A 27,756-nucleotide genomic window follows, 5' to 3' on the forward strand; every position below is an offset into this window, starting at 1 on the left:
GCAGCTCAAGTACAAAGGTCCTTCACTCTCCCTCCACTCTGTCACAAAGCACAGCAACAAAATTCAAGAAGCAATATTTCAAACTCTGCTAGCAAATCCCAACATGACTCACATTTAGCTTCTTCTCTCCCTTCTCTGGGCAACTGGTTATGCCATGTGGAGGTCAGGTGGCCAAACTCCCTGCTGACCTTTGCCATTAATTATCTGTGATCAACTGCATACCCCTTCAGGACTCCAGTCCCCCCCTCCGACCCCATCACTCCCTTCGGCTTCTTTCCCTCCCAGCAAACAGCATATTTTTTCCCTTCCCCACACCTCTTGCCCCTCCCCCCCAGCAGAAGTATGTTCAACTAATTAAACTTTCATGCACACATAAGCTTGCCTGCATCGACTGGCTCCTACTTTGCATTACCTTACTCCAGCATTAAGAAACCGGGACACAGTTGTGGGTGGTAGCGGGGGAGCTGCACTCCTAAACCTTCCATAAGTATGTTTAGCACTACTGGAACATCAACTGTACTGGAGAACAAAGCTCTTCTGAATCCTTTGCTAATGGGAATAGGCAGAGCTGGCAGTAAGGCTTATATGCCTACCCCATCCTTCATTCAACCCTTAAAAACCAAATACAATCAGAGGAGCTTCTTCCCAGGTAAGTATGCCTGGGTTTGCAGCCTAAAGCCTTTTGCCAGGATTTGGGGAGAACATCTGGCAAGTGTCAACAACAGTAATACTGAATCCCCCTCCCCAAGTGCAAAGAATGTTACTAACCAGCCAACCAACCTTTTTTGTCTGCCCTGCAAAGGCACCCTTTGGAGAAAGAGAAAGAGAAAGAGAAAGAGAAAGAGAAAGAGAAAGAAAGGGATCTGGAGTCCAGTTATTCATATATTTACTGTATTGGCCCCCTGCTGCAGTTGACAAAAGGATGGAATCAAAGCACCATGACAATAAGCAGCATGTGAATACACTCCCACCAGACAATGCCACATACCAGCTCAATTCCCTCAGGATGCTAAACAGCAGTAGATAGGATTGATTCACACCAAGGCTACCTCTATTGGAAGCATCAAGCAGATTTTCTTTCCCAACCTCCACCAACATATGATTGCTACCAGAATTAGCAAGGGAATAAGAATCTGTTTCTACTTCAGTATATAGGCTCACTAGATGGCTTTGGAAAAGTTGTCTATCTGTAAATTGGGAATAACCATCTGGCTCACAGGGCTGTCCAACCCAAACAGGAAGCAAGTAGGTACTTCTGAAATTGCCACAGCAAATTTCTGTCAAAACTATGTTCATGACAATATGGTAGGCTTTCAAGATTATGCGTAAAGGTGCCTTGTGTTTTTTACTTTATTTACTGAATCATGCATCACGTAAAGGTAAAGGACCCCTGGATGCTTAAGGCCGGTCAAAGACAACTATGGGGTTGTGGTGCTCATCTCGCTTTCAGGCCAAGGGAGCCAGCGTTTGTCCACAGACAGATGGCCAGCATGACTAAACCGCTTCTGGCACAATGGAACGCCATGACGGAAACCAGAGCACACGGAAACACCATTTACCTTCCTGCCGCAGTGGTACCTATTTATCTACTTGCACTGGTGTGCTTTCAAACTGCTAAGTTGGCAGAACCTGGGACAGAGTAATGGGAGCTCGCCCTGTCGCAGAGATTTGAACCGCTAACCTTCTGATCAGCAAACCCAAGAGGCTCAGTGGTTTAGACCACAGCACCACCCGCTCCTATACAATCATCCCTGCAACCAATGTATGTGTTATGACTGAAATTCTTAAACCATCAGCTTGATTTATAAAGATAATAGTTCTAAGGCACTTGAACATTAAGCCTAACACAATCCCATGCCTATGTAATTGGGAGTCTCACTGAACCCAAGAGGACTCTCCATGTATGAACATACACTCTCCATGTATGAACAAAGGCTTATTGGCAGCATAAAAGTAAATAAAATACACAAATACCAAGCTGCAACAAGACAAAGACTTAAAATCTTCCCATTTATTGTAATATTAGCTTTCAAAGTCAAGAACCTACTTGTTGGCTTGACAACCACTAAAAAAAAATCTGAAGAGCGGGTTAATTGTTCTTATGCTGCTGTTTTAGTGTTTTAACTGCAATTTGTATCGCATTGTTGAGGACCTTGGGAAACTATTGAGGGCCAAATGGCAGCACAGAATGTAAAAAAGAGATTAACAATAGTTCACTAGCTGCATGACAGAGGTTTTTGCTCAGAAAGCTCATGGTTGCTATATATATCTCTCAGATATGATTTGCCCCTATCCATGGTTAGCCAATATATTAAACATTGTATATTACGGCCGAAGTGGCAATATGGTGCAGTGATTAGAGTGCCACACTAGAACCAGAGAAACCATGAAACTCCCTGGATCATCTTAGTCCATCCACTATCTCACAAATCTAGACATTGTTGTAGGAATAAAATGAGAGATAGGTCCCATTGAAAAGAATTACCCTAACCTACCAAAAGTTCCAAGAAGACACAGGAGTATCTTAAGGCCATCTCCCCTATGCATTCTTTGGAGGATCATGCCCCTTTTCCACCCAAAGCATGCATAGGGCTCATAGGTTCAAATTTCATGTCAATTACAAAAGCTCCCTAGAATCATGGCCTCTCAGGCTCATGGGGCTGCTTAGCCTCTGAATAGGTGAGCTATAAAAATATATGAAGATGACCTTCTCTGAGGATATGGAGAATACATTTCCTTCATTGCCACCAATTAACCACATATTCACCCAAATATTAATTAGGCAGCAGAGCTTCCAAACAGGTCAAAGCTCTCACACATCTCGAATTAGAAATTTACCACTGCAGGGAAAGACTCGATATAGTTTGGCCCGGGTCGTATTAACTTGGGAGCAAGACCATCACATTTACTTGGAAGAAAGCATGCTTCGGATCGCAGCCCCGCACATCTATCACTAAATGATGAAGACGGGGTAATTAGCAGAAGGGAGATAATTTCAGGCTTAGCAGTTCTGCAGAAGGACCAACAAGGAAAGGAACTTTTACTACTGCTAGCAAAGAACTCTTACTACAGCTCGAGTTATTATTACTTCTGATTTCACACATGCGGCGGCCAAAAGGCGAGCCGAGCGCTCTAGGGCGCTAAAATAACTCGAGGAAACGGAAGGCGCCCCTTTGGGAGCTTTAAAAATTATTACGGTGGCGGTGACGGGCCGTGTATTTCAGGGAGAGGAGGGTGCCTCCGGAGGGGGAAAGGGCTGTTCTTGTCCCAGCCTTCTCACTTTCCCAGCTCCCCGTTCAGACCGCGCGCCCCGAAGGCTGCTGCCCCACATCCCAGGTGCTGTGCCGTCGGCCACCTGCTGCCGTTGCCTCCGCCAAGCAATAAAGCGGGACAAAGGGGAGGCGCCGGGCGGGCAACGCACCTGCCGCCAGCAGCAGCTCGTCGTCCCCTTGCCCAGATTCATGCAGTTTCCCCACACAACTCATATTCCCCCAAAAGAGGGACCCGCTGACGGCGGGCACCGTCTTCACGACGCACCTGCAAGGCGCAGTCAAGGCAGCCTCTCCTGGCAAGGGAGCGCCGAGCACCTGCCTGCGCTGAGCTGCTCGCGAGGGGTCTCTCCCTGAAGGGAAGCCTCCTCAACCCTCTGCGCCTGGGAGGTAATGCGCGCCCGCTTCTCCACCACGCAAGATGCGCGCAGCCTGAGCGAGCCGCGCTCGCGCCCTCCTCGCCTCGCTCTCCAGTCCAACCCTTCCTTCCAACTCTCCTCCTCCTCCTCCAAGCCGGCACCTGCTCCTCCGAGCCGCTCCTCGCTCGACTCACTCGCCTCCCCACTCACTCACTCGCTCGGCGCTCGATTGGTTCGTTTCTCTCCATCGCAGGGTCAGGAGCTGCGCAGGCGCGGAGCAACTGTGGGGGCGGGGGGAGAAATAAAAGAGCAGAGAGTCGGGAGACAGAGGAGGCGTGTCTCCAAAAAAGCAAAGTCCGACCCGGAAGCGCGCGCGCATGCGTGCTTGGTCAGGCGTACTCGGAGCTGGTTCGTGGGTCGCCGGCTGCTGCGGGGAAAGGCGGGGAGTGGGGGGCAGCTGTGCTGCGGGGGCACGCGCGCACGCACGCAGGCGCGCACCCGTCTCTGGATCCGCCATGGCAGGATCCGCGCAGGGGCCGCTCGGGAGGTTGCGGCACCTGTGCGGCCGCTACCAGGACTACGTGAAGCGACACCCGGCGGCCACAGCTCAGCTGGAGAGCACCGTGCGCGGCCTCTCTTACCTGTTGCCAGGTAGGCGGGGGGCGAGCCGGGGAGACCGAAGCCGGGGGGGGGGGCGTTGAGGAATCCCAGCACCCTTTCTCCAACGCAGAGTCGCCGCGGGGAAAGGTTTGCCATTGACCTCCCTCCCCCGGCAGAAGATGGTGTGGGCGCGGCTTCAGAGCTGCGCGGCCGGCAGAAGTCCGGCAGGTGAAGTTTTCCCCAGCAGCTGTTAAGAGGAGCGGGAGTTGTGCCAGGTCGGAAGGTGGCAGCCCCAAGCGAGAGAGGAAATAAATGACTGGGGTGTGTGTGTGTCCCTTCTCCAAATCCTCCAGACCTTTGGACTCGGATTTGGAGGGAGATCTGCTCGAATGAATCCCCTTACTTTGCATCTTGTTAAGAGTACTGTACCCTAATTTTTAAAATTGTGTTCTTCAGGCAGCCCTCTGCCACTTACCGTTTGGGTGACCTGCCTGTTTCAGTGCCTGCTGCCGGTTCCAATCACCGGTTTGATAACCTGTTTGAAAGCGCCCAGGTCACACTCGATGCATCAAGATAGCTCTGGTCTCTCACCCTTGTTGGTGACTTCTGTTGCAACCTTGAGTAATTGCAGGGCAGTTACTTTCCAATCCGTAAGAGCTCTGCTAGATCAAGCCCAGAGTCCATCTGGTCCATTATTTTGTTTCCAGTGGTGACCAGGCAAATTCATTCCCTGGAAGGAAGCCCTTCACGCCCACTCCTCCCCCCCCTTTTGTGTCCTGCCTTTTCTGTTGCAAGCTTGCAGGCAGGAGTTGTCTTGCATGTTATTTATCTCTTTTGGTCAAAGAGTACAGTGAAAGTGCTTTAAATCAATAACTGATCAGCCAGTGGCTTATCACCACATCCTGGGAAAGTAAATTTCATTAGTTAATAGTGTATCGTGTGGAAAAACTACTCTCCTTTGCCCTGAATTTACTACCAATCAGTTTCACTGCCTGGCCTCTACCTCCCTTGCATTATGAGATGGGGTGGGGAAGTATCTACTCTCTGTGTACTATTTATCATTTGATAAGCTTTAGTTGCCTTTTTTCTAGACTAAAAACCTCAAATACTTTGGCTTATACTTGAAGGGAAGGTATTCCAACACTTTAATATTTTTGGTTGCCCCTCTGCCATGCCCTTCTTAAGTCTGGATACAAAGAACAGTGTTCCTGAAGTGAAAGCACTATTTGTTTGTATAAAGTTGTTATAATACCTTAACATTTTCTGTTAAACCTATTAACCCCAAACAAAAACAAAAAATCTTAATTTTTCACTTATGTTGACATTGTAGCAAAATCCCAAGGTACCCTTGTTAGGTAGACATAGGCAGCTTAGATCCCATATTGCCTCAGTGTCTATCACTTTATAACTATTTGTGCTGCATTTCCTTTGCCATTTTGTTTTCTGTTGTGGACAAATCATTTTGGAGTTTTTCATGGTCTGTTTGACTTTTCACCACACTTGAATAATTTGCTGTCATCTGCAAACTTGGCTGCCTCATTGGATAATATATAAATAAGTTAAAGTTCCCAATACTTATCCCAGTTCAGATGCTTGGAGAGCCTCACTATTGTTTCTGTTGTGATAACTGTTGTTCATACCATCTGCTTCCCATTCTTGCACCATTTCCCACTCCACAAGTGGACCAGTCCTCTGGTTCCCTACTTCCATATTTTAATCAGTTAGGAGGGTGATGGAACCAAATGATAACCATCACCTGACTATAAGTTGCAGTATACCTGGTCAAGAGAACATCTGAAACAAAAATAAAATAATTTGCTCATTGTTTATCAGGGGAAAAAACCAGTATTTTTAACCTAATTATGACTATATTGTTTAAACCATAATTTACAGTGGCCCCAGTGTCTGTCAAATATAAAGGCAAATCTGGGATTACGTTCCTACAATGCTATGGCAAAAAGACTCAGATTGGAGAATTGTCAGCTGTCATTTACCTATAGGACGTGTCTCCTCTTGTTGATGAAACTGGAGTGCAACTCTGTATTGGTTAAGAAGATGCAGAGTAGATTGTGGGAAATTTTAACCTCCAGCCTGATTGAGCAACAGGGTAGCATATTTGTATAAGAATTGCATCAAAGCCTTTCCCTCAGAATACCTGTTTGGACTGTTTTCAAAAGAGTGTGGAATATTGGCTCATGTCTTCCTTATGCTTATTTTCCAGGTCGGTTTTCTGACTCTCATGAACTGTCTGAGCTGGGTAAGTAGAGCTGGAGATTGGCTGTGGGGTCCCAGACCTATGCTATGTTTTGCAAATAATGCCATGCTTTGGCGGGAGAAGATGACCTGAAGGAGGCCTTTTCTTAAGGAGAAAGATTTAATGCATAGCCAAGATTTCTCAGTGGTTGCTGAAAGTTTTGGTGCAGAGTAAATGAGCTTGGACTGGAAAAAACCCTTTTTCTTATGAAGGCCAATTGACCCAAAGGGAAATGATAATAATGTGGGCAGGGAGGCACACACACAGTTATGAGGCAGAGGGTGTTCACTGTAGCCACCCCAGGGTTTAAAATTCATTGCTCCATTAGACTGCCACACTATAGACCTTTCAGAATGAACTGAAGGCTCACTTTTTTAACTTGAGGGTTTTAAAAATTATCATACTGTTCTTGCTGTTGGTTTTGATGACATTTTAGTAATGCTCGGTGGACATTTATTAGTTACTAGTTTCCCAGTAATTCATCCTTATTTTGTTGTAATTTTGTGTTTTAATGTAAGCCATCTTGAAAGAGTTAGTTAATAGTTTTTCTAGACTGCCCTTCATCCAGAAGGATTTCAGGACAGTATACAATATAGTAGAACCTCTAAACTCAAAAAAAAGGAGGTGGTCCTTTAAGTATTTTGGTCTTAAGTCATCTAGGGCCTTACAGGCTAACATTACAAATTGGGTGTGGTACCAGAGGCAGCCAGCATAGTTCCTGAAGGCTAGGTATAATATGATCTCACCTTGCTGCAATGTTTAACAATCCAGTGGTGGCATTCTGCACACGCTGCAATTTTCAGGCCATTTTCAATGGGATCCCCAAGTAGAGTGCATTACAACAATTTGTTCTTGAGTTCACTGTGCCCAAGCTATCCTAATTCAGGAAGGGGGACACTTGGTGACTCATCCAGAACTCTGGGGCTCAAGCAGCTGGAACAAGGAGTACTCACAAACTACCAATCATCTCTGTGACTTCATCTAGAAGAGGTTTTCTCTGCAACTCCCAGACACAATAACTGCCTAGCAACAGTGCTTTCATCTTGTTGGGTTTCAGTTCACTCTCAAGTCAGTGTATAAATACATTAAATAAATAAATGGTAATGGTGAATGTTTTCTGATGCCCTAGGCAACTGCCAGCAAATGGCTAGTTTCACTCCATTAAGTTGATGTTCAGATCCTGTATGTCTAAGTCATTTATATCTAATTAAAAACAACAAGCAAATTACTGTCTGTTTTGTATCTGATTTGCTTCTGCTCATTCTTTCTTGCAACAGCCATCCTACTTCAATAAGGCCAGAATATTTGCCAGGTGCTAGCAGCCTAGCTCAAAGGTATTCTGAAGACTGTAAGCAAACATCCATTCTGAAATAGCATGTATGGTGATAAAGATATACCATCTGATAGCATCATGCCAAGGGCAAGAATGAACGGATCTGTTTACCACATACACCCATTGCACCAGATTATGGAAGAGGGCCAAGGCGCTTGGCTACCTATGTGCAACTGAGAAAGTTGCATAATTGTGAAGACCTACCCAGAGATGGCAATGCTCACTTTACCTTCATGTTGCCTCTCCTTCAAAAAAAGGTTGTTTGATTAAATCAGTGTCCTCTTCTAATCAGTGGCCTTTTTCTTTTCCTGGTTATAAGCAGTAATTCTTCCTGTGCCTTTTCTACCTTTTCCTTTCTCAGTTTATTCTGCCTCCAATTTGCTGGTGCTGTTGAATGACTGGATCCTTCGGAAAGAGCTGCAGCCCCCTCTTTCTGTGGTAAGAATCTTTTCTATGCAAGAGAATAGGCAGGTGGGGTACAATCCCTGTCTCCCATGCCAAGGACTAGAATGTTGCTCCTGGATTTTATCCTGTTGGCAATAGATTCTGAAGCTGCTGCTATCTGGTTGAATCTTGGGCATCTGCCAGCCCTTGTCTGCTTGCGCCACAACATTCTGGAAGGTTGATGAAAGTTACAGTGGCCTCCAGGAATACTGCTGGCTTATACTGTGAGTGACACCAGTTTCTTGAGCCGTTCAAAATCCAACTCTTTCTTTACCTGGTGTGCACCACATGAATTCTGGACTCTATGTAGTTCCCTTTGAGGATTGGGGTGGGGGTGCGGGTGAAGGAGCCCAATTGATCTTTCACAGAAATCAATATATTCTTTAGGATCTTCTTCCATTTCAGTTGTGGTGGTAGAACAGAAAGCATCAGGCCCAGTGGCGTAGCGTGGGGGGTGCCAGGGGTGCCGGCCGCACCGGGCGCAACATCTGGGGGGGGGCGCGCTCGCTGCCTCCGGAGTCGCCGAAGAGCCTCGGGCGCAGGCTGTAGCGGAGCCGCATGTCTCGCGGAACCGCCGAGCTGTGCGCGCGTCCGGGCTGAAGGCGCCCGGCAGGCAGCGGCTCTCAGCGCTCGCCGCGGAGGACGCGCCAGGCAGCCCCTCTTCACAGCCCCGCCTCCGCCGGTGCTGCTGCAGCTGCTGGGCAGTTGCATTTTCCTCGCCTCTCTGCCCCCCTCCTCCTCCGGGCAAGCGGCGTTGTTTGGGCGGCAGCGCCAGCGGCAACTCTCGGGTTAGGGGGGGCGCAAATTACTTGCCTTGCCCCGGGTTAGGGGGCGCAAATTACTTGCGTTGCCCCGGGTGCTGAGAACTCACGCTACGCCGCTGATCAGGCCCTGCTGAATTTAAAGGAAAGTTTGAGGACATGGGGTAGCATTGAAGGTTTGGAGACAAAGGGAGCAGGTTGTTCAGCCATCAGGGGACTGACAAAATAAATGATGATGATAATCATTAATAATTTTATTATTTATACCCCTGTGATTATAAGAATTTGTGTAGTGCAGTCCTGGCATTTTGGCTCACCAAGCAGTCCCGTTCAGTATTGTGGGATGGAATTTTTTTCCAGTCCTTCATTTTTCTGTGGAAAGCTTTCTATTTTCATAAACTCATTATTAATGATTAAATGGATGCCAATTACAAATATAGTATAAGGCAAACTTGGCAGTTTCAATGTGTTTTGTTTACTAAGCACGAGTAGAATAAACACGCTAAATTAGATCACTCTCTAGGGCATGAGAAAATTTTCCAGTGCCAACTATTTTTTATGCAAATTACACTAATTTGTATATGTTTTTCCCATCTTGAAATTTTCTGAAAAACCCACATCACAGGTTCTGCTGTGTTCAAGAGAGCTTACTCCCTAGTCTTCCTTAAGATTGCAGCCTGCAATGTAGGCAGTTTGCAGAAAGGCATTATTAACACTGAATGCAGAACTCTTCTCCCAACATAAATGGCTCTTACTGTTCCACTTCTTATGGTCATGAGAAAGAGGTTGCTGATTAAAGATCCAGCTAATTCAGCCTTTGCCAAGCTGAGGCTCTCCAGATGTTTTGGACCAGATGTTTTGCACCAGCCCTAGTCAGCACATGACATGCCCCAGATTGGTGAAGGCTGATTTGATCCAATGTTGTAAAACAGTGACTTCCCATCTGTAAGCAGGGAATGAGAAAGGTAGCCATCCTCTGTTACTTACCCCCACCATGTGTCCCAAGAGACTTTTTGCTAACTTATTTGTCAGGAAAGCTTGAGTTCGGCTAACCTCTCTACCTGCAGGCAAACACAACTGTGGCACACAGATCTTTGTTGTTGTGTGATTGATGAGCCTGTGCGAGGGTATTTAAAGCTGGTAGGGCCACTGGAATCCAGCTGGTTCCCTTACTTTCCTTTGTATGAGGGACTCTTGATCCATTCCTCCTCTCAGCCCCCCCAGAGTCACCTTGCTACAGCTTTGGCTATGCCTTGAAGCTGGTCGCATCATGTTGTCTCTCACTTGCCTCTTGCTTTGCAGGCACTTCCCCAGCAGAAACTGTTGACATGGCTGAGTGTCATCGAATGTGTGGAGGTCTTTGCCGAGATGGGGGCTGCCAAGGTGTGGGGTGAGACTGGCCGGTGGGCCATCATTGTCCTCATCCAGCTGGCCAAGTGAGTGTTCAATGGAGAGGAACTATTGCACCTTGTGAATCCCAAGGGTGAAAATGTGAATCCTTTGGTGGGAGGCGGGGGAAAGAGACCCTTGTTGGAACCTTGATTGTTAGGGTTAAGTGGTACCTCTGGTTACGAACGCTTCAGGTTGCGAGCTCCGCTAACCCAGAAGTAGCTGCTCCTGGTTGTGAACTTTGCCCCAGAATGTAAACAGAAATCATGCACCTTTGGCGCATGGGCAGCGGGGAGGCCCCATTAGCGAAAGCGCGCCTCAGGATAAGAATAGACCTCTGGAACGAATTAAGTTCGTAACCAGAGGTACCACTGTACTCTAGGTTGGGCACTTCCTGCATGACACTGAGAGCACTGTTCTAGTTTTACAATGTTCCCTAGTTGCAGTGTTCCATCATGGGACTGGATTGGGTCATTGTACTCAGATAGCACCTTGTTCCAACTTGGCCTGCCCAAGGAGTTGTATGCCTTTGGGATTACTTCAGTTACACTTCCCCAGCTGCATCCCTCACTTGATTGCTGTCTTAACTCTTCCTTCTCCTCCAGTGATTGTAGCTGGAACTTCTGGTAACAGCAGCAACCTGACGGGAACCTCACTGTACACATATCACTGAACAGGGTTACAAATGCAAGGTTGCATGAATGGTCCTGTGATGGCAAATTGGAGAGCTGTATCTTTCTACCGCCTTGGCAGTGAAGCATCTAGTGTGCGCCTGGCATTTATAGCCCTTGATTTGCTCTAACCCACAGGGCCATCTTGCGCCTCCTGCTCTTGCTGTGGTACAAAACTGGCATCCAGACATCTCCTCCTATTGTGCCTCTAGACAGAAGGCAGTCATTGCAGCAGAAAGGTGAGTCAGGTGCATGATGGATTGCAACCACTTTGCCTTTAGTCAGGAAGGAAGTTCCAAATGCCGGCCAACTGATTGACTAGGTTTGAGAAAAGGAAGGCTTTGTGTAACCTGAGCAGCAGAAAATCTTTGTCATTTCACCACATGTTCATCTCGGTTTTTGCAGACTCTTTCGCAGACTGTTGAACTCCCTATGGCCCTTTAGCTGTTGCTGGACTCATATCAGCCCCAGCCAGCATAGCCCATTGGTCAGGGATGATGAGAGATTATAGCCCAAAAACATCTAGAGGGCATCTCATTGGCTATCCCTGTTTTTAGGCTTTAGCTTATGGCATGATGTGCCTGGGACTTGCAGTCTTCCTCCCTGTTAGAAAATTTGAAGAGCATTTTCTGGTGCCCTGTCCAGGCTTTTCTTTAGTGTCAGCAGTCTGCAGGGGGTCACATTTCTCCTCAGACTTAATGTATCCTCATGCCTGTGAGTCTGCTGTTCTGTTTCAATGAATGTGCTAACCTGAACAGATCATGAACTGGAGTGGAGGAGGGCTTTCCCCCTGCCCCTTACTGTGGTCTTATTTACCTGTCTCCTGACAGATATGGAGGTAAACTCAATAGGGAAGGAGCGGATATATGTGGGGAAGCGCTGTAGCCGTGTTGTGAGATCTCTCGATAGCAGTGAGTATCTTTCTTGATGGTCTCCCATGTTACACCTACGGTAGAACTAGGTTTCTGCATGTGTTGCCAGGTCGCAAATGTAAAGTGTACACATGTATACATGTACTTAGAGACACAAGGGCATCTCCATAAACGGCAGCAGTTTTCGACATGCCAGTACAAAAAGGGTTTAGATAGTTTAAATTATTTTATTTTAAATTGTATTGTTTTAACAGATTGATAGCTGGCTGCCCTGGGGTCTTTGGGAGGAAGGTTAGGATAGAAATTAAATAAGTTGTTGCACAAGTACAGAGAATGCAGACATTCTGCTGATGGCTGAAGGCAGTCCTGTTTAGGGAAGCTTTTAATGTTTAACAGACCATTGTATTTTAATATTTTGTTGGAAGCTGCCCAGAGTGGCTGGGGAAACCCAGCCAGATGGGCAGGGTATAAATAATAAAGTGTTGTTGTTGTTGTTGTTGTTGTTGTTGTTACTCATCCAAAGTATGATACCCATGAAAAGCTGAGTCTTTTTCTTTCTTCCTTTTTAATTTTAGCCCCATCCCTGCACTCCAGACATTGGGGAGCACCTCAGCAAAGGGAGGAGAAGCAGAACCGAAGAGCAATGGAGACAGACCAGCTGCCAACCCCTTTGAGCGCCCAGGAAACAGTTGCTGAGTCCATCTACATTACTCGCCCGTTGCTCCACTGTATCCTCCCTGCAGTGTATCCTGTACGCCACCAGAGAGAGCTGCAGCCCCAGTGTGGAGCATCATGGCCCTTAATGCTGAGCGGGTCTTGACTCCTGGGCAAACTCTTGGAGGCTTTACTTCAGTCAGTGGGCCTGAAGATCTGCCCCAATTAACGTCCCCTGTTATTCTGAACCTGCTTTAATTTTTGCTGCTGTAGCCCCCATGGGCTCATGAGACGGCTGGGAAGTCTTTCTGCTTCTATAGTTTTTTGCCTGTTGTCTGTTCAGTTCCTTAACTCTTGCACATAGTGGTGAGCGTAGGCTTATGGGGACAGAGATCTTGGAGACCCTGGCTCCTTTCAGCAGTCTTGGATATCTCAAGGTCAGTTGGGATAAAAGCATTTCATCATCCTGGATCCATTTTCTTTCACCTTGAATTTTTTGTAAAATGTTGATTACCTGGTTGTTTTTACTCCACTAGTGGTGTGCCTCTCTGCAGCTTCAGGGGGAGAAGCAGCCCCGCTGTGAGGAGCTGGCAGGAAAAGGAGGGCTTTATCTTTCATGGCAGAGGCTGCCGGGTTGTCCTCCTGTCCCGTTTGTTTGTTTAATTTTATTTATACCCCACCCTCCCCGGCCAAGACCAGGCTCAGGGCGGCTAACATCAAGTATAAAAACAATCGATTAAAATACAACTTAAAATGCAGCCTCATTTCAGTGGAAGCCCAGATCAGAAACTGTTTGTGGGGAGAAAACGTCAAATCTTCACCAAGGTCAACTATCCAGGCTGGTCCTACGTGGGCCAGAAAAAAGCAAAAAGCCAGGGAAGTCCCCAATTAGGGGTTCCATCACAGAAGGAAAAGGAAAGAGGGGGAGGGGATCAGGCTGATTCCAAGCCAAAGGCCAGGCGGAACAACTCTTACAGGTCTTACAGGTCCTGCTCTCTGAGAGATGGTACCAGGCTTCCTTTGAACCAGGGTGCACCTCTGGAACTCATTTTCAACAGCAGGACTCAACTTTGGAACATAAAAATGGGAAGGAGAGAGTGAGAAACAAAGGGAGGGAGTATGTGTTTGTCAAATTCCTCACCACTTAGATTAGGAGGAATATCATTCAGGTCAACGAGTACTACTCTCAGGCAGGCTTGAGGCCTAGTTGTGCTCCTGTTTTTTAAAAAAATGATTAGGAGAATCATTAAAAAAAAGATTGGGAGAATAGCTTGGCACTCCACACACACACACACACACACACACACACACACCCAGCCCCTCGTGATTTCTCTGCTTTCCCTTCTGCAGTTTGAGTTTACTGAGTGACATGAAAGATCTCAACAAGCGTGAGCGTGTGGAGCTGAGGCGTCGGACTCTCCTGCTGCTGTACTACCTGCTGAGATCTCCTTTCTATGATAGATACTCTGAGTAAGGCTGCCTGGCTGGCTTCTTTTCAACCATATTAAAATCCCCACCCCAATAAGGAGACCTCTGGATTTCTAAAAGAGAAACCCGTGGCTTGTGAGCATTCAGCACCCAAATGGGTTTTGTCTGTAAGCTCCATTCCAAGAGTCCCATTCCCATTGGGAAGGAAGCCATTCTCATGGGCTCATCTGAGGTGTTTTTTCTCTTTCTCTTTCTCTCTGTGTTCCTTCAGGGGCAGGATCCTCTTTCTGCTGCGCCTGCTGGCAGATTACGTCCCTGGAGTTGGCTTAGTCACTCGTAAGTAGCTGACTGTTGTGATTGGTCTTTTTAAAGGAAGCTGATAAAGGTTAAGGAGACCGTAGGGGAGAATCCTCCATTGGTTTTGGGATAACCAGTTCAAGGGGCTTTCTACTCAGCATGTGCTTAGATGAGGGGTATTCAAGGATAGCAGCAGGGCTAGAAGATCTCCACATTTGAAAAGTTGGCAGTAGGATCTGTGAAGCTGAAATGTCTCTTCAAAGACTTTAAGTGTGGCTACTGAAAATGCTTTGCTGCCGTTGTCTTCTGTTGTCACATACGTATCTCCACAGCCTAAAAATATGCTGGTGCACATTTGAATAAAATGTATCTTTTTTAGTAGGATACATCAATCTTCCATATATTTGGTGAATGTTTCCTTCCCTGTTTATATCTAGTTTGGGATCTAATATTTCATTAAAATCTCCTCCTAGTATTAGTACAGTGGTGGTGGTGAGGCAGTCAGGGAACCATCAGAGCAGCATGTGGCGGGAGGAAGACGAGATTGTTCCTTCAGTGTAAGCAATTCTGCTTGTCTGACCAAAGCATCTCAGTGCTACATTGAATGCTGCTCACTGTTTTGATACTTGCTTTTTAAAAAATGTACATGTTTTGGATGAAGGCATGGCTTACAAATTGCCTGAATAAATAGCAACTTTTAGGAGTTGACAATGACGATTATGTGCAGAATCCAGACTGTTGAGCAACACAGGAATAGCAGTTATTATTACTGGTCGGTTTTCCTTCTCCAAAACATCTTTTCTGTCAAGACAAAGGGGGTCTATGCAAGGGACCCCTTCCTGAGATATATTTCATATCAGTCCTTCCTTTAGATATATGAATATTAGATCTCTCATCTTGCCCTATGACTAGCCATCCACATCCTTTCTTTCATATGCCCCACCTGTGATTTCAGAACTCAGGATGTTGGCTGGGAAGGGCAGTTGTGGAAGCAAATGTTGGCAAGTTAATTTCTCACATGTTGCTTTAAGGTCTTCCAGTTCATTTTCACATTTTTCTCCCTTCTTCATTTCAGGGCCACTGATGGACTACTTGCCAGCCTGGCAGAAAATTTATTTCTACAACTGGGGTTGATTTGGCCTCAGCTCAGGTTATTGCAGCCAGAGGGCGCTCAGGCTAAAAGCAGAAGCTTGTGGTGGTAGGATGACTTTATACAGTGGGAGGCAACCTTGAGACTTTAAAGAGCAGCAGCAGCAGCAGCAACACAACATGTGTCTTTCTATGGCTTATGCTAATGATTACCGAGAGAAGAGTAAGGGCTCTTCTGACATCTTTTTTTTAAAAATGTATCTCCCTGTGAACTAAGAATGCTACAAAGAGTAGGTCTTAATGTTCCTATGCTACTCCTCTCTCCATTCTGAATTATGGTTTTGGATCTCATGCGGCTTATGGAGGGGGACCCTTTTTTTTGGTATGTATTTTCTATGGCTATGAATGAATAAAGCCGGGAGTCGGCAGTGCTTTTGGGCTAATTTGGTCTGTTCTCTTGAATATTGGGGACGTGCCTCGCAGGAGGAGTAAGGTCTCTTGCTTTCTGGCCAGCTGGGATGGAAGGCAGAGAGTTTTGCAGACGCTGCCAGTGCTTTGTTTCTGAGGTGAGACAAAAATTAGCATTCAAACCAGCCTGGAAATGTTTCCCCTTGTGCACACGCACACATGCACACCATTCTCAGATGCAACGGGTGGGATTGGATCATTGGAGTTAACCCTGTGAGGATATGTGCTCCAAACCATTTTCTTAATGTTATTATCTGGCACATAATCCAGAGTCATCACTGAAAGGCTGCTTCCAGACTCACAATAAGCTATTGCTGCTCTTTGCACAAACCCATTACCCTTTTCTGGCTATACAGCCAGGCTTATTCCCCACCCCACCTCGTCTTTCACAGTAAAAACATATGCAGTTTGGTGCTGTGGTTGGCAGGGAACTGAGCACCCCTTGGGCCAGCTCAGGCAGCAAGCCAGGAATGCTCTTGGGTATGCTTTTTTCCTTGGCTTATTTCCAGTGGTCCATATGCTGCTCGGCTGGAGCCTGGTCTGCCAGGGGCTGTGGCTGCTGGTCTTCTCTGCCAGCCTGCTTAATTTCCTGCCCTGCCCTTGAGGATATGCAGCTCCACAGCTTGCAGACTGCCTGGATAACAGCTAGTGTGTGCTGCAGGGCTTCGCTGAACAAACTGCCGGTTGCGGAGGTGCTGGCAAGCAGGGCCAAAGGCCTCGGCAAATTGGTTGGTGTCTGCAGAACTGAGTTCCCAGCAAATGAAACATAAAGGCCTGAGCCGATGCCTGGGTCAAATAAATCAGAATGGTTGCCCTATGCAAGGCGTCCAAGAAGTAAGTAATCGAGTGCTTCATCAACTCTCTCCACCCATAAAGCAGCAGATGGAGCACAAAGTGCTTGTGCTGCCTACCTCCTTGGTTACTTACTGGCACGGTCTGTTTTTCCTTCTTGCTAAGGCTGCATTTACTGATAGGCCACTTCCCAGCATCTTCAGTCTGTTTCTGCAGTGGTAGGCTGAATACTTGGAAGGGCTTGCCATGAATCAGGGCCCACCAGGTTCAGAAGGCAGTATGGAGAGTGCTCAGCTTGTAGATTTCTTTTTCCAAAGCTAGCAGCAGCCTCCTTGCAACAGGCAGGTGGGGGAAACTGCCCTCCATTTTCTGCTGTGTAGTACAATTTTCCTGCAAAACGAAAACCAAACCCATAGGAAATAAATGTTCTCAATCCCAGGGAAAGGATCTATGTACTAGAACAATTTGTTTGAGGAGGACTATCAGTCATTTCAGCAAGCTTGCTGATAAAGGAAAATCTGTCCTGTTTTCAGATGGCACACAAACTTCTTAAGTTTGTTGGAAGTCGGGGTTTCGTCCCCATCTTCCTACCGTCTCCCTGTAATTGGTAGGTGCCGTCACCTCCTTATGGAGGGTCCTTGGAGGGATTTATGGGTGAAACGATAGACTACTGCAGTCACTACTGGCGAGAGGCCTTTGTTTAATTTCCCCTTCTTTCCTACTCCACAGTTTTGTAGCAGTGACCAGTAGCTAGACTGATTGGAAGCCCATTTTCACTAGCTCACCAGTCTTCAAAATAAAGCATAAATAAAAACTAAAGTGAGAGAGATGGAGAATTTGAATTTAAAGAAAGGGTAGGTGAGAGAGAAAAGTTACAATCGGGTTTCTAGTCTCCATCTGATGAAGACTGGCCCTATTAGTTGAACCACATGGTTCAGGGCAGTTTAAAACAGGACCAAACATACACTGTATGCCTGTTGTGACACCTTAATGCAAGCAACTGACAGATCCCCCTTCTCTGTGAAAGCTGGAGAGAGTGGGATTATCCTATTATGTCCCTGAAGGCTTCATGCACCAACTTCTCTGATTCTCAAGAGAATAAATTTGTCCCCTGCAAGCCACAAGCTCAGTGTACCAAGGACATAATGTTCAGCAGGCAGATAGTCACACATCTATTATACAGAACAGCACCTTTGATAGCCCCCTCATATGTGCTAGAATTTATACCAGTTGTTTATTAATACACTTTGGAGTTTGGTCTTTGTTAGGTAAAAATAAATGGTGAGAGGGGGGAGTGCAGTATACCTCAGTCTCCTTGCTCTGTTGAACTCACACAGCTGCCTAACTCACTAGTTCAGGCATAGGCAAACTCGGCCCTCCGGATGTTTTGAGACTTCAGTTCCCATCACCCCTGACTGCTGGTCCTGTTAGCTAGGGGTGATTGGAGTTGTAGTCCCAAAACATCTGGAGGGCCAAGTTTGCCTATGCGTGCACTAGTTACTTTGATGCTGTGTTACTGAAGCCTGGCTGGCGCATAAGCTGGGGCTCTCCTCTGACTTCATGGGAAGAAAGTGGGCATAGGATCAGCTATGCCTGATGAGAAAGTACATCATGTGGGATGAAACTTGTTTCTCTGAAATGGGGCTCAGCTAGAAGAGTTGTAGAAGCATGCAGCTTTGTCCGAGAGGACACTTTTTCCGAAGGGGCTGCACAAGTTGCATTCTTAGGCTGGCCCCCATTGGGCAGGCCCATTACCTAGGAGTCGGAATGCTGTGTGTTCTTTACCCTTTGTGATGGCATCGTAGGCACTGGGAGCTGTCTTAAATTCCATTGCTGAAAGACAATAAGAGTAGGAACCCATTTGACTGGCCGGATGGGATTCCTGCTTCTGTTGCTTCTCCTCACAGAGAGAGGGCTGTCCATGCCAAGTCTTCAAAGGTAAAACACTGCTTGGTGGTCCTGCACTCTCCATTAGGGGAAAATAAATAACTGTACAACGAATTGTATACCTGATTCTTGCCACCCAGATGTGGCAAGGAATGAGGGTGAAGAAAAGTGGCCACTTGCCTGCCTTTCTTTAGGAATCAGGTACACTTGATTAAGGAATCATGGCAGCAGGTTAAATCAGAGATATTCATTAAGTCTCAGTGCATGACCCCTTCTCAAAGGAAACGCGTGCCAAATATAAAACAACAGCTAGCAGTAGGATTATATTCCAAAGGCTCAACATCTGGGTAGATCAACCCCTCTCACATGCCCTAATTCCTATTGGAATTGTCAGCAGGCACATTTTAGGGATATTTTGCTCCTGCTGGCACTAAGAAAAGAAAATCGCAATATGTGGCTTATGCTCATTCTTCTTCAGGGTTTGTTGGGGGACTAAACAAAGGAAGGGGGGCCTCAAAGAGTATCATTAGACAGAATTTTACCACGGTTAAAAGTCGTAACCAGCAAACAGCACTGGGCTGAATCAGAGCATGATTTTCATGTTGCATTTTAGTGTAATGGCCACCACTGTTTTGGTATAGTGAACCACTTTAAAGATGTACTCCTATGTATCAAGTTCAAATTTCTTTGGAGAATTTAGATTTTCATGCAAACCCCTTGATTATGATAAATGCTTGAAATCACTGCATTGCTTGATGTCCTGAAGAAAGACGCAGAAGTGTGTGGGGGGGGCGGGCGGCAGAAATGGGGCCACAGGTGATACAAAAATAAGATCTTCAATAAATACTGCAGTTATCCACCATCTTTCGGGTCTGTACATGCTTTTCAAACAAGGCATTATAAATGGAAAGTGATGTAATAAACAGATAAAATTAATTCGTTAATAAGGTTTTAAATAGCTGCATTTTCAAAATGTGATTTGATTACATCTATAATTTCTTGATCAAGAGGATATGTTATGGTTTGGAGGAAAGTTTTTTAACTACGGAGGCACTTGCCTTGTTTTAATTGCACATTTGGGCTAGTGCTCTGTGCTTTGTTTTATAAATTATTATTTGGCTGGGAAGGTGTTTTGAAATAACCACGTGGGCAACTCCCTCCGCACTAATAGTCCATAAGATCAGGGCTTTAGGCAGCAACCATCGCAGTTCCTGACCTTGTCCTCTTCTGCAGCAGGCTCAGTCCGTCTGTCCCAGAGGAATTCTCTGCACCCCTGGAGCTCCAGCAGCAGCACTTTGGCCTGGTGGATGGCATGTATTCCTTCCAGTTCCTACTACGCAACAGCATAGGGCAAGGAGAGCCAATGTTGATGGACTCCAGATGTTGATGGACTACAGTTCCCACCATCCCTGACCCCTGCCTATGCTCGCTGGGGCTAATGGGAGTTGTAGTCCTTACCTCTGGGCAAAGGGATCGTCAATATTTAGGCACAAGTTGAAAAAAAAAAGTCCCTTCCAGGTTATTAGAAGAGAAACCTTTCCCAATTTTTGTTCCCCAGATGTCATTGGACTACAGCCCAGTTATTCCTGGCCAGCAAAAGTAATCATAGGGGATTGGTGGGAGTCGTAATCCAACATCTTGGGGATCTGTTGGTAGGGAAAGCTGCAGCAGAGGCATTGCTGACCAGTGCAAGATGGCCTGAGCATTTCAAACCTATCTGGCATCCCTGTTCCAGCTACCAAGTTTCTGAACTTAATTCAAAGGGCTGGTTTTGACCTATAAAGCCTTATGCAGCTGAAGGACTGCTTCTCCCCAACATGAACCAACCTGGATCATGTATGTGGTTTGGGGTTGTCCTCTGTGTGCCCTCTCCAAGGAAAGTGGGGTGGGTGGCAACACAAGAATGGTCATTTTCAGGGATGGCTCCCTGATGATGGAAAGCTCTGCCTAGTACTGCCACTGGCTACTTTTAGGAACCTGGCAAAAACATTGCCATTCAGCCAGGCCTTTAACTTGGAGAGATTTAGATACTGTTTCCTCCTTTAGTGCATGGGATATGAACCTACCTAGACCTTGCGATTATAATCTGAAGCCCTTCTTCGTGTGCCTCCTCCACGAGAAGTCTAGAGGGCGGCAACATGAGAAGGGGCCTTTTCTGCAGTGGCCTCCTATTTGTGGAATGCTCATTATACAGGGAGGCTCATTATACACCTTTAGGCACCAAGCAAAAATGTTACTCTTCAACCAGGCCTTTGGCTGATTAAATGTGTTTGTGGGAGGGCTTTTTATTGCTTCATTTCTTTTTATTATGTATTTTTATCTTGTATTTTTATGCTATGAACCTCCTTGAGATCTACAGATGAAGGGTGGTATACAAATTTAATAAATAAAATTTTGAGTTGACTTTTTGTAAAAGAGAGAGCAACTAATAAGTAGTATTATCGTTATCATTATTATTAATCATCGCCCACAACAAAACCCAGCTGTATCAGAACACAGATCACTTGAGTTTTCTTCCATGACCAGCTGCACCATCTATTTTCTGGATTCAAGAGAAAGAAAGAAAAAGCTCCCCTCTATCAATTTCAGCCCCTCATTTGAGTCTGTATGGAATGGAAGCAATTTGAATGTGGTTCTGTAGGGAGAGGTGGGCGGAAGTGGATAAGGCAAGACTCTTGATTGACTTTTGACACAACGCCTCTGAATGCCACCACTGTTGCTTATTAAGCCAAGAAGTCTAAACTCACTAGCAAACATGACACCTATGTGCCTTAAGCACCCTAGGATGCCCTTTTGGTTCAAATAAGTCAGTCCTTAGAGCACCGGTGGGCAACCTGGTGCCCTTGAAATGTTGTCAGACCACAGCACCTATCATCCCTTACCACTGGCCATGCTGGCTGGGGCTTATGGGAGCTGGAGTCCAACAACATTGGAGGAACCCAATGTGCCGCTCTTATCACTGCATCACTGCAAGCGTTTTGGTGTGTCAGTTGAACCACCCTCCCTCTCCTCAGCTTGCATGAGGTTCTTACGATCCAATTTCAGGGTGCATGTGGGGGAGGAGAGGGAAAAACCCTATTGTGCAGGCAGAAGTCTTTGCACAGAGCTTCTTCTGGCAGCGCTCAGTAGGTGAATCCCTCCTCCAGTTTCCCCAACCCTGCCTTCTAGTTAACTGCCCCAAGGATCCCATAATATGCCCCTCTTAGGGCCATGTGAGTCTTCGCTTCCACACCCTCCTATGTGATTTTTTCTCTTCCTGCCCTGCCATTACCACACACTTCTCTTACTAGCTCCTGTCTTCACAGATTATGGCATTAAACCAAAGATGCCCAACTTCTGGAGACGGATACAGCGGAAGGAATCGGAAAAGCTGCAAAAAGCACACAAAAGCAAGCGGGATGAGCCAAATTTTGAGGAGTATTATTACGACGACCTCCTTTGAGTCTCTTAGGGAAATGCAAATAGAGGTGCCACCTCTGAAGTGTGCTTGCACCAACTAATTGATCTGTCACAGGCAGCAAAAGCCCCTCAAACCCAAATCACCTAGTAATGTAAGAAGCGAGATCTTCCCCTTCCTTTGCTCTTTCACACTTGCACGCCTCTTCCCCATCCCCACAGTTCTGTCTGCTCTATGCATCCATCCTACAGGCATGGCACTTGGCACTCAGCAGGGCAGTTGCAAGGTCTTGACTCACATCTCATGTTTTAACTCTTATGGGTGTTGAGCAAAGCTTGAAAAAATTGATGAGGGCCAGAGATGGGTGGGGGTGTTTTTTGCTGCAGAGGCTGGGACTGAGTTGGCCACAGCTTTCTGTTGCCGTTGTCTTCTCTCCCTCGCCACCCCTGTCATCACTCTTCTTATTATGGGTCCAATATTTCTTCCCCTCGTGCCAATTCTTCTATTCTTTGCTCCCGCTGCACAATAAAATTCCAGATTCTATGGAAGCTGACTACTATGAGTTGAATTGTATAATGTAAATATATATACAGTTCCATATTTGACAAAATTGATTTCATTTAGGGCTTTTTTGTGTATAATTAAGTGTTTTTGTTTTGAGAAAAGCAGAAGTTAAGTGCCTCAATGGCTCTCCAGATATTGGACAACAATTCCCATAATCAACGTTTATTAGTGTCCAACAGCATCTGAAGGGCAACAAGTTCCCCATCCCTACTTTAGGGTCTCCCCAACATCTGGTAGAAATGCAGACCCAAAACCCTTTGAATGCCGCTTAATAATTGGCTGCTTTCCTTAACTGGCAACAACAGAGCTGCCAACATACAATCTATATTTAGCTAGAGAAGAGGCTAGTAGATTAGAAGATTTTGTGGCAGAGTCCATTGAGGTCCTGGGATTCTGACATCTCAAAGCCTTTAACCAGAATAGGGGAATGTGACACAATTCTGGTGGTTGCAGGGGGCCAACAGCTGGGTAAACTCTAGCAAGACTTCTCAATCATTGTCAATAACTAACAAATTAAGCCCCCTCCCCATTGTATCTGAAAGCAAAAAAAAAGACACACGCACAACACCAAGGTTCACAAATATATGGAGACAGAACCTCAATGAAAATGGGAGGGAGTTGGCATCCATCTGTATTGGGAGACAATGAAGGAGTGCCATGCTCCCCACCCTGCCTGAAAGCCAAGCTATTCCGAGAAGAACAAGATCTACAAGAGAGAGTTGTTTCATAATACCCAACATAGTCATTCGATACTATTTGATTCAGTGGGACCTTTCCACACTTTTGTAAGCCTATGCAAGGTTTATACCTGTACTTTTGAAAACTGAAGATGTGTGACATTTCCCTGGAAATCTGATGTACTATAATTTGGTTTCAAAATGGGGGTTGCAGAACCTGGAATGTTGCTATGCTGCAACTGGTGTGGCTCCCCAAGGAAGGCTAGCAGAATGTCAAATTTGGCTCTTGCAATTCCCAGGAAAATGCTCAAACAGCAGTTTGCTTAGAGGCCTGAGTCTCCTTGGGCAACAAAACAACAGCAACGCAGTCTCTTTGAAACATCAACGTTTAATCATTGTTGTCATTAGAGCAGAAGCACAGAGCCCCCTGCTTTTGGGGGGGAGGGGGGAGAAGGGCAAAGGCACACCTTTCTGCAGCTCTTATTAGCCCCTAGTCACTCATGCTATTCTCCCAGCTTTGCTTCTTCTCCATGGGACCAAGCCCTTCCTGAATCAATTTTGTGCTTATGGCTGGAGCTCCTCTCAAGCCCCTTGATGCAGATGAATCAGATGAACCCTGGCTCTCGTGTTCTGTGCAGGGTCCAGATTCCCTCCGTGAATGTAGAACCTGCAGCTGGAGAGCGGGTATGGAGGGAAGGGAGATTTAGAGCAAGGGCCGGGGTGGAGGAGCTCTTTCCATCAGCAGATTCCCAGGGCATGGGCCCTCCCTGGCTGTCTACATGCCTTCAAACTGGGAGGGGCTAGGACAGGCACCAGTGTTCCTCCAGTGGTTCCCGGATTTTTTGCAGGCACAGGATAAGAGACTTGGATGCTATGTCTTGGGAACTGGCGGGGCAAATGGCCACCACCCCCATTCTCTGTCTCCACTATTCCCCAACCCCACCATTCCCAGCCAGGGACTGGGCTCACTACTTGCAACCACCCCCAAGCTTATTAGCTATTCCTTCTTCTGCAGTGGAAGAGCAGCATCCCCATCTTACTAAACTCCCAATGTGAAGGGCTGAACACGGCAGCTAGAACTAGAGCAGGCCCCAAACAGACTCGAGCAGAACTCGTGGAGCCCTCTCTCTCGCAGTAGCACCAAGGCAGCCCATTCAAGTGGGCACTCCCAGTGCCCATGCCCACTCTCCTCCTGTACCAGCGGCAGCAACACCTGCTTCCGCTGGTGGTGCTTTATTTCAGATAAACAAACGAACGGAAAAGCATATTTCTTCTTCTGATAATAAACCCTTTTTTTGGTCCACCCACCCCACCCATCCCAAACCCCCAGCCCAAGGAAAGAGGAGGTGCACTGAAAGAGGTGGGGCTCTGCGCACTGAGGAACACTGTTCCCACGCCCACTCCTCCTTCCATCTCAAAGCAGCTTGTCCATGCACAATGGGGGGAATGGCCCTTGTCTGTACAGGAGGGCGGGGGCTGCCCCGGCCCCTACTCTAGGTAGATGTCCTCTGTGGGGCACGTATATTCCACACATTCCTTGTAGAACTGATGGAAGGCTCTCCTGCAAAAAGAAAACATGAAATGGAATGTCAATTGGGAGCTGAGATTCTTCCACAGAACAGGCAAAGCAACAAGCTAGAGCTCAACACTGAGGCAAGAGGACCGGGTAGGGCTGGGCAATGGGCTTTGTGGGGTGGTGAATGCTTCTCTCAGTGAGAGAGTCTTCCTGGACCCCTTAAAGAAGCTGTCATTAAACCACTCCTTTAAACCCATCTATGGACCTGGCCATTATGGCTAATTATCACCCAGTCTCAGATCTTGCATTCCTGGGCAAGGTGATTGAGCGGGTGGTCACTGAACAATTCCAGGCACATCTGGAGGATGTGGACCATTTGGATCCCTTCCAGTTGGGATTCAGACCCCATCATGAGACTGAAACCACCTTGGTTGCACTGGTTGATGACCTCTGGTGGGCTAGAGACAGAGGTCAAAGCTGTTTCCTGGTTCTGCTGGATCTCTCAGCAACTTTTGATACCGTTGACCATGGTATCCCTTCTAAACTGTCTAGGGGGGTTGGGAGCTGGGTGAAAAGTGGCTGATCCCTGGCCACTAATGCTTCTGCTGGCATCTCCAGTACCCACTTGCAACCGACACACCCCCCTCTTAGATCCAGGTAAACTAGGATCTTTGTAAATAGCAGGAATTTTCAGGATGTAGCCTGAAACTCACCCTACAGACTCTGCAAGTGGTTTGGTGGACTCCTCTGCAACAAAGACATGGCACGCAAATCTGTGGTCAGCTGGGTGCTTGGTGATGAACCCAAAATACCTGAAAGAGAAAACACAATACGTGAGGTTGGGTTTCTGGTATCCTATGCTAGGAATGAATTCTCTAACAAAGAAACAAGACCCACTGGTTCCATTCTTCCTGCAGGTACAAAATATACCTCCCTGAAGAGAAAGCCGTTGGTTTTGCTTTGCATGTGTGGGCAAAAGCAGGAAGTGGGACGAATACATTTCTTCCTGTGCAATTTGTGTACCAGACAAAGCTGGTAAACGGCAGCTGAGACAACAGAGCTCACCTGGATCTCTAAAAATAAAGCTTGATTGCGAAGCCAACACCCCACCCGCAACAAATGATGGGCACACACCCTGCCAAATTCACAGCTGTCTTCTGGCTACTGTCTATCTATGTTGGTACCAAGTGGAGGGTAAGTGTAGGTGATACAGTCTGATTAACAAGATCACAATGCTGTTATATGCCCATCCCACCTTTATCAAGCATATCGTTTAGTAGGGATTAAGAAGATTGCTACACAGGAACTTCCTATACAAGTTACACTTCAAAGCCCCAAACTGCCTAGGGTACACTGAAGGATAGTGCAAGGAGGAAGAGCTGTGTGTCTCCTTTGCCATGAACTCATTTTGCCCATCCGCCGGGTCTTACTTGTTGTTCTTTGGGTGGTATCCACAGAATGAAATGTTCTTCAACTGGAAAAAGTGGCTACATTTATTCCCCTGCAGGATGGAGAGAACAAGATGTTAGGCTTGGGTAAGAGTTAGGACAGTTGAGGAACCAGAGCCATTTATTGAAGGAAAGGGAAAGTAAAATGTGTTTGGATCCCTCACACTTGGGAGATCCAAGTCACAAATTAAAAGGACCTCATGCTGTGTTTTGGGGAAAGGATATTCCATTGTATAACTTGCAAGAGTTTGTCTGTGCACTGCAAAAGCTTGTATGGTAGGAAGTACAGGGAAAATTCCAGGAAGGGCTGATGAGAAGGAAAATCAAGTCACGGGAGTCTTGCTATACTGGCCTCAGAGTAGGGCCCCCAGACTCCTGATTTGTCCATTTTAAATTACTTAGATCTTAGCCCTTGTAGAATGAAAGTTAGGAAGGAAAATGTGCATAGACTATTTTGTGTGATATGAGCCTATTCCCATCTTTTAGCAATTTTAGTCAATGAGTGAAGTCACAGCTGTGATTGACAGGTGCTATGTTACACACACACACATCAGAGGAGACCCAAAAACATCTCCAAAATGACCAAGGAAGTCCCTTCTCCAAACACTTGAGAAAAACATCAGCCGGGTTCAGTTTGAAGCCATTTTATTACCTTCCTTGCTCTATGTGTGACTTTTTTTCTAGATGGAGAAAGAACTGCCTGATTCATTCTGAAGGATCTTCCAGGTTCATTTAAAAGCTTTTCTCTTCCTTTGGCTTTCCCTGATAGAAATGGGATTGTTGACCAGAAACAATAACTGAAAAATCCAGGATTTTAGTGTAGCTGTAATTGGGCAGTAGCATGTCTACCTAAAAGCAAAAATAGCAGCTAGGACAGTAAGTAATCCCTGCTCTTTCTAACTCAGAATTAATTTCATGCAAGAAAAGAGCTTTTTCCAATATTATGTGATTTTATTTTTTAAAAAATCCTGCTAATGCAAAATACATATCACAGAGGGGTACTGCAACTGAGAGAGCTATGTGGGTTACATCAACCCTGCAAAGTAGCCCTAGCTTGCTATATTCAGGCCTGATAGGGAAGGGCTGAATAGCCTCTAGGTGTGTTGGTTTCTTCTTAGGGAAATGCAGTTGAGGGTGTTGTTAAGTGGACTGTCAAGTGGATTAATTGCTTTTTCAACCAAAGGGTGGGGGAAATAGGAGAATTATTGGAAGCAGCTTGTTGTTCCCAGTATGATAATCAACAGTTGCTTACTGTTGGTCAAGAAAAAGAAATGGGTGTCTGTTTGTCCTGTGCTAATAACACAGTTCTATTTGTTAAGGAATAAAAATAATAACTAACCACAGCAAATGCTGCTAGAATACACTGCATTCAATCTTGAATTCATCCAGCCATGAGCATTTAAACCTCAGTCGCTGTATTTCTTATGCCACTTTTGGTACACACCCTCCCCTACCATCTGAAATATAGTGTCAGGTCTTGAAATGAATATAGTAATGCCAACCTAAGATCAACTGATGAAGCGTAACATAACAGGTTAACAACTCAGGGAACAGGAGTTTATTGCATGGTTTAGGGTTGGTACTAGA

The 27,756-nt window shown here is 46.2% G+C and overlaps 4 protein-coding genes across 15 annotated transcripts in view; 2 read left to right on the forward strand and 2 right to left on the reverse strand.

Annotated features, from left to right (window-relative positions):
- The window catches only part of LARGE2 (LARGE xylosyl- and glucuronyltransferase 2), a 47,021-nt gene extending 43,123 nt beyond the window's left edge, over positions 1 to 3,898 (reverse strand). For 4 of the 8 annotated variants that reach the window (XM_083463787.1, XM_083463780.1, XM_083463783.1 and 1 more), the window contains exon 1: positions 3,538 to 3,829. The gene's annotated coding sequence lies outside the window, so the exon portion shown is untranslated. Of the gene's footprint in view, positions 1 to 3,537 lie in introns of all 8 variants that reach the window. The other 4 variants (XM_083463797.1, XM_083463785.1, XM_083463784.1 and 1 more) reach the window with 4 other exon arrangements.
- Positions 3,899 to 3,942: 44 nt separating this feature from the next.
- Positions 3,943 to 15,863, forward strand: PEX16 (peroxisomal biogenesis factor 16). Its single transcript, XM_083465076.1, has 11 exons — positions 3,943 to 4,279; positions 6,450 to 6,485; positions 8,177 to 8,253; positions 10,323 to 10,456; positions 11,219 to 11,319; positions 11,911 to 11,991; positions 12,528 to 12,680; positions 12,971 to 13,043; positions 13,957 to 14,076; positions 14,306 to 14,370; positions 15,407 to 15,863. Exons 1-11 carry the CDS (start codon positions 4,006 to 4,008, stop codon positions 15,463 to 15,465), a joined length of 1,173 nt encoding a protein of 390 aa, XP_083321202.1. The 5' UTR covers positions 3,943 to 4,005; the 3' UTR covers positions 15,466 to 15,863.
- Positions 15,864 to 18,429: 2,566 nt separating this feature from the next.
- On the forward strand, positions 18,430 to 22,517 carry FREY1 (Frey regulator of sperm-oocyte fusion 1). Of its 2 annotated transcripts, none has more exons than XM_083466321.1 (3): positions 18,430 to 18,618; positions 19,801 to 19,877; positions 21,873 to 22,517. In XM_083466321.1, the coding sequence occupies exons 1-3, from the start codon at positions 18,554 to 18,556 to the stop codon at positions 22,007 to 22,009; spliced, it is 279 nt and encodes a 92-aa protein (XP_083322447.1). In that variant the 5' UTR covers positions 18,430 to 18,553; the 3' UTR covers positions 22,010 to 22,517. The 2 variants fall into 2 exon arrangements, with proteins under 2 accessions (XP_083322447.1, XP_083322446.1); XM_083466320.1 differs by having other exon boundaries at positions 19,804 to 19,877.
- A 1,060-nt stretch (positions 22,518 to 23,577) lies between these two features.
- Positions 23,578 to 27,756, reverse strand: part of MAPK8IP1 (mitogen-activated protein kinase 8 interacting protein 1) — a 64,960-nt gene continuing 60,781 nt past the window's right edge. For all 4 annotated transcript variants that reach the window (XM_083463918.1, XM_083463916.1, XM_083463915.1 and 1 more), the window contains 3 exons: positions 26,152 to 26,222; positions 25,435 to 25,533; positions 23,578 to 24,766 (listed from right to left, as the gene is read on the reverse strand). In XM_083463918.1, coding sequence (XP_083320044.1) covers positions 24,694 to 24,766; positions 25,435 to 25,533; positions 26,152 to 26,222 — 243 coding nt within the window. In that variant the 3' untranslated portion in view covers positions 23,578 to 24,693. The remainder of the gene's footprint in view (positions 24,767 to 25,434; positions 25,534 to 26,151; positions 26,223 to 27,756) is intronic.

The sequence above is a fragment of the Podarcis liolepis genome, assembly GCF_965112155.1.
Source record: "Podarcis liolepis genome assembly, chromosome: 1".
In the NCBI taxonomy this organism is placed as follows: domain Eukaryota; kingdom Metazoa; phylum Chordata; class Lepidosauria; order Squamata; family Lacertidae; genus Podarcis; species Podarcis liolepis.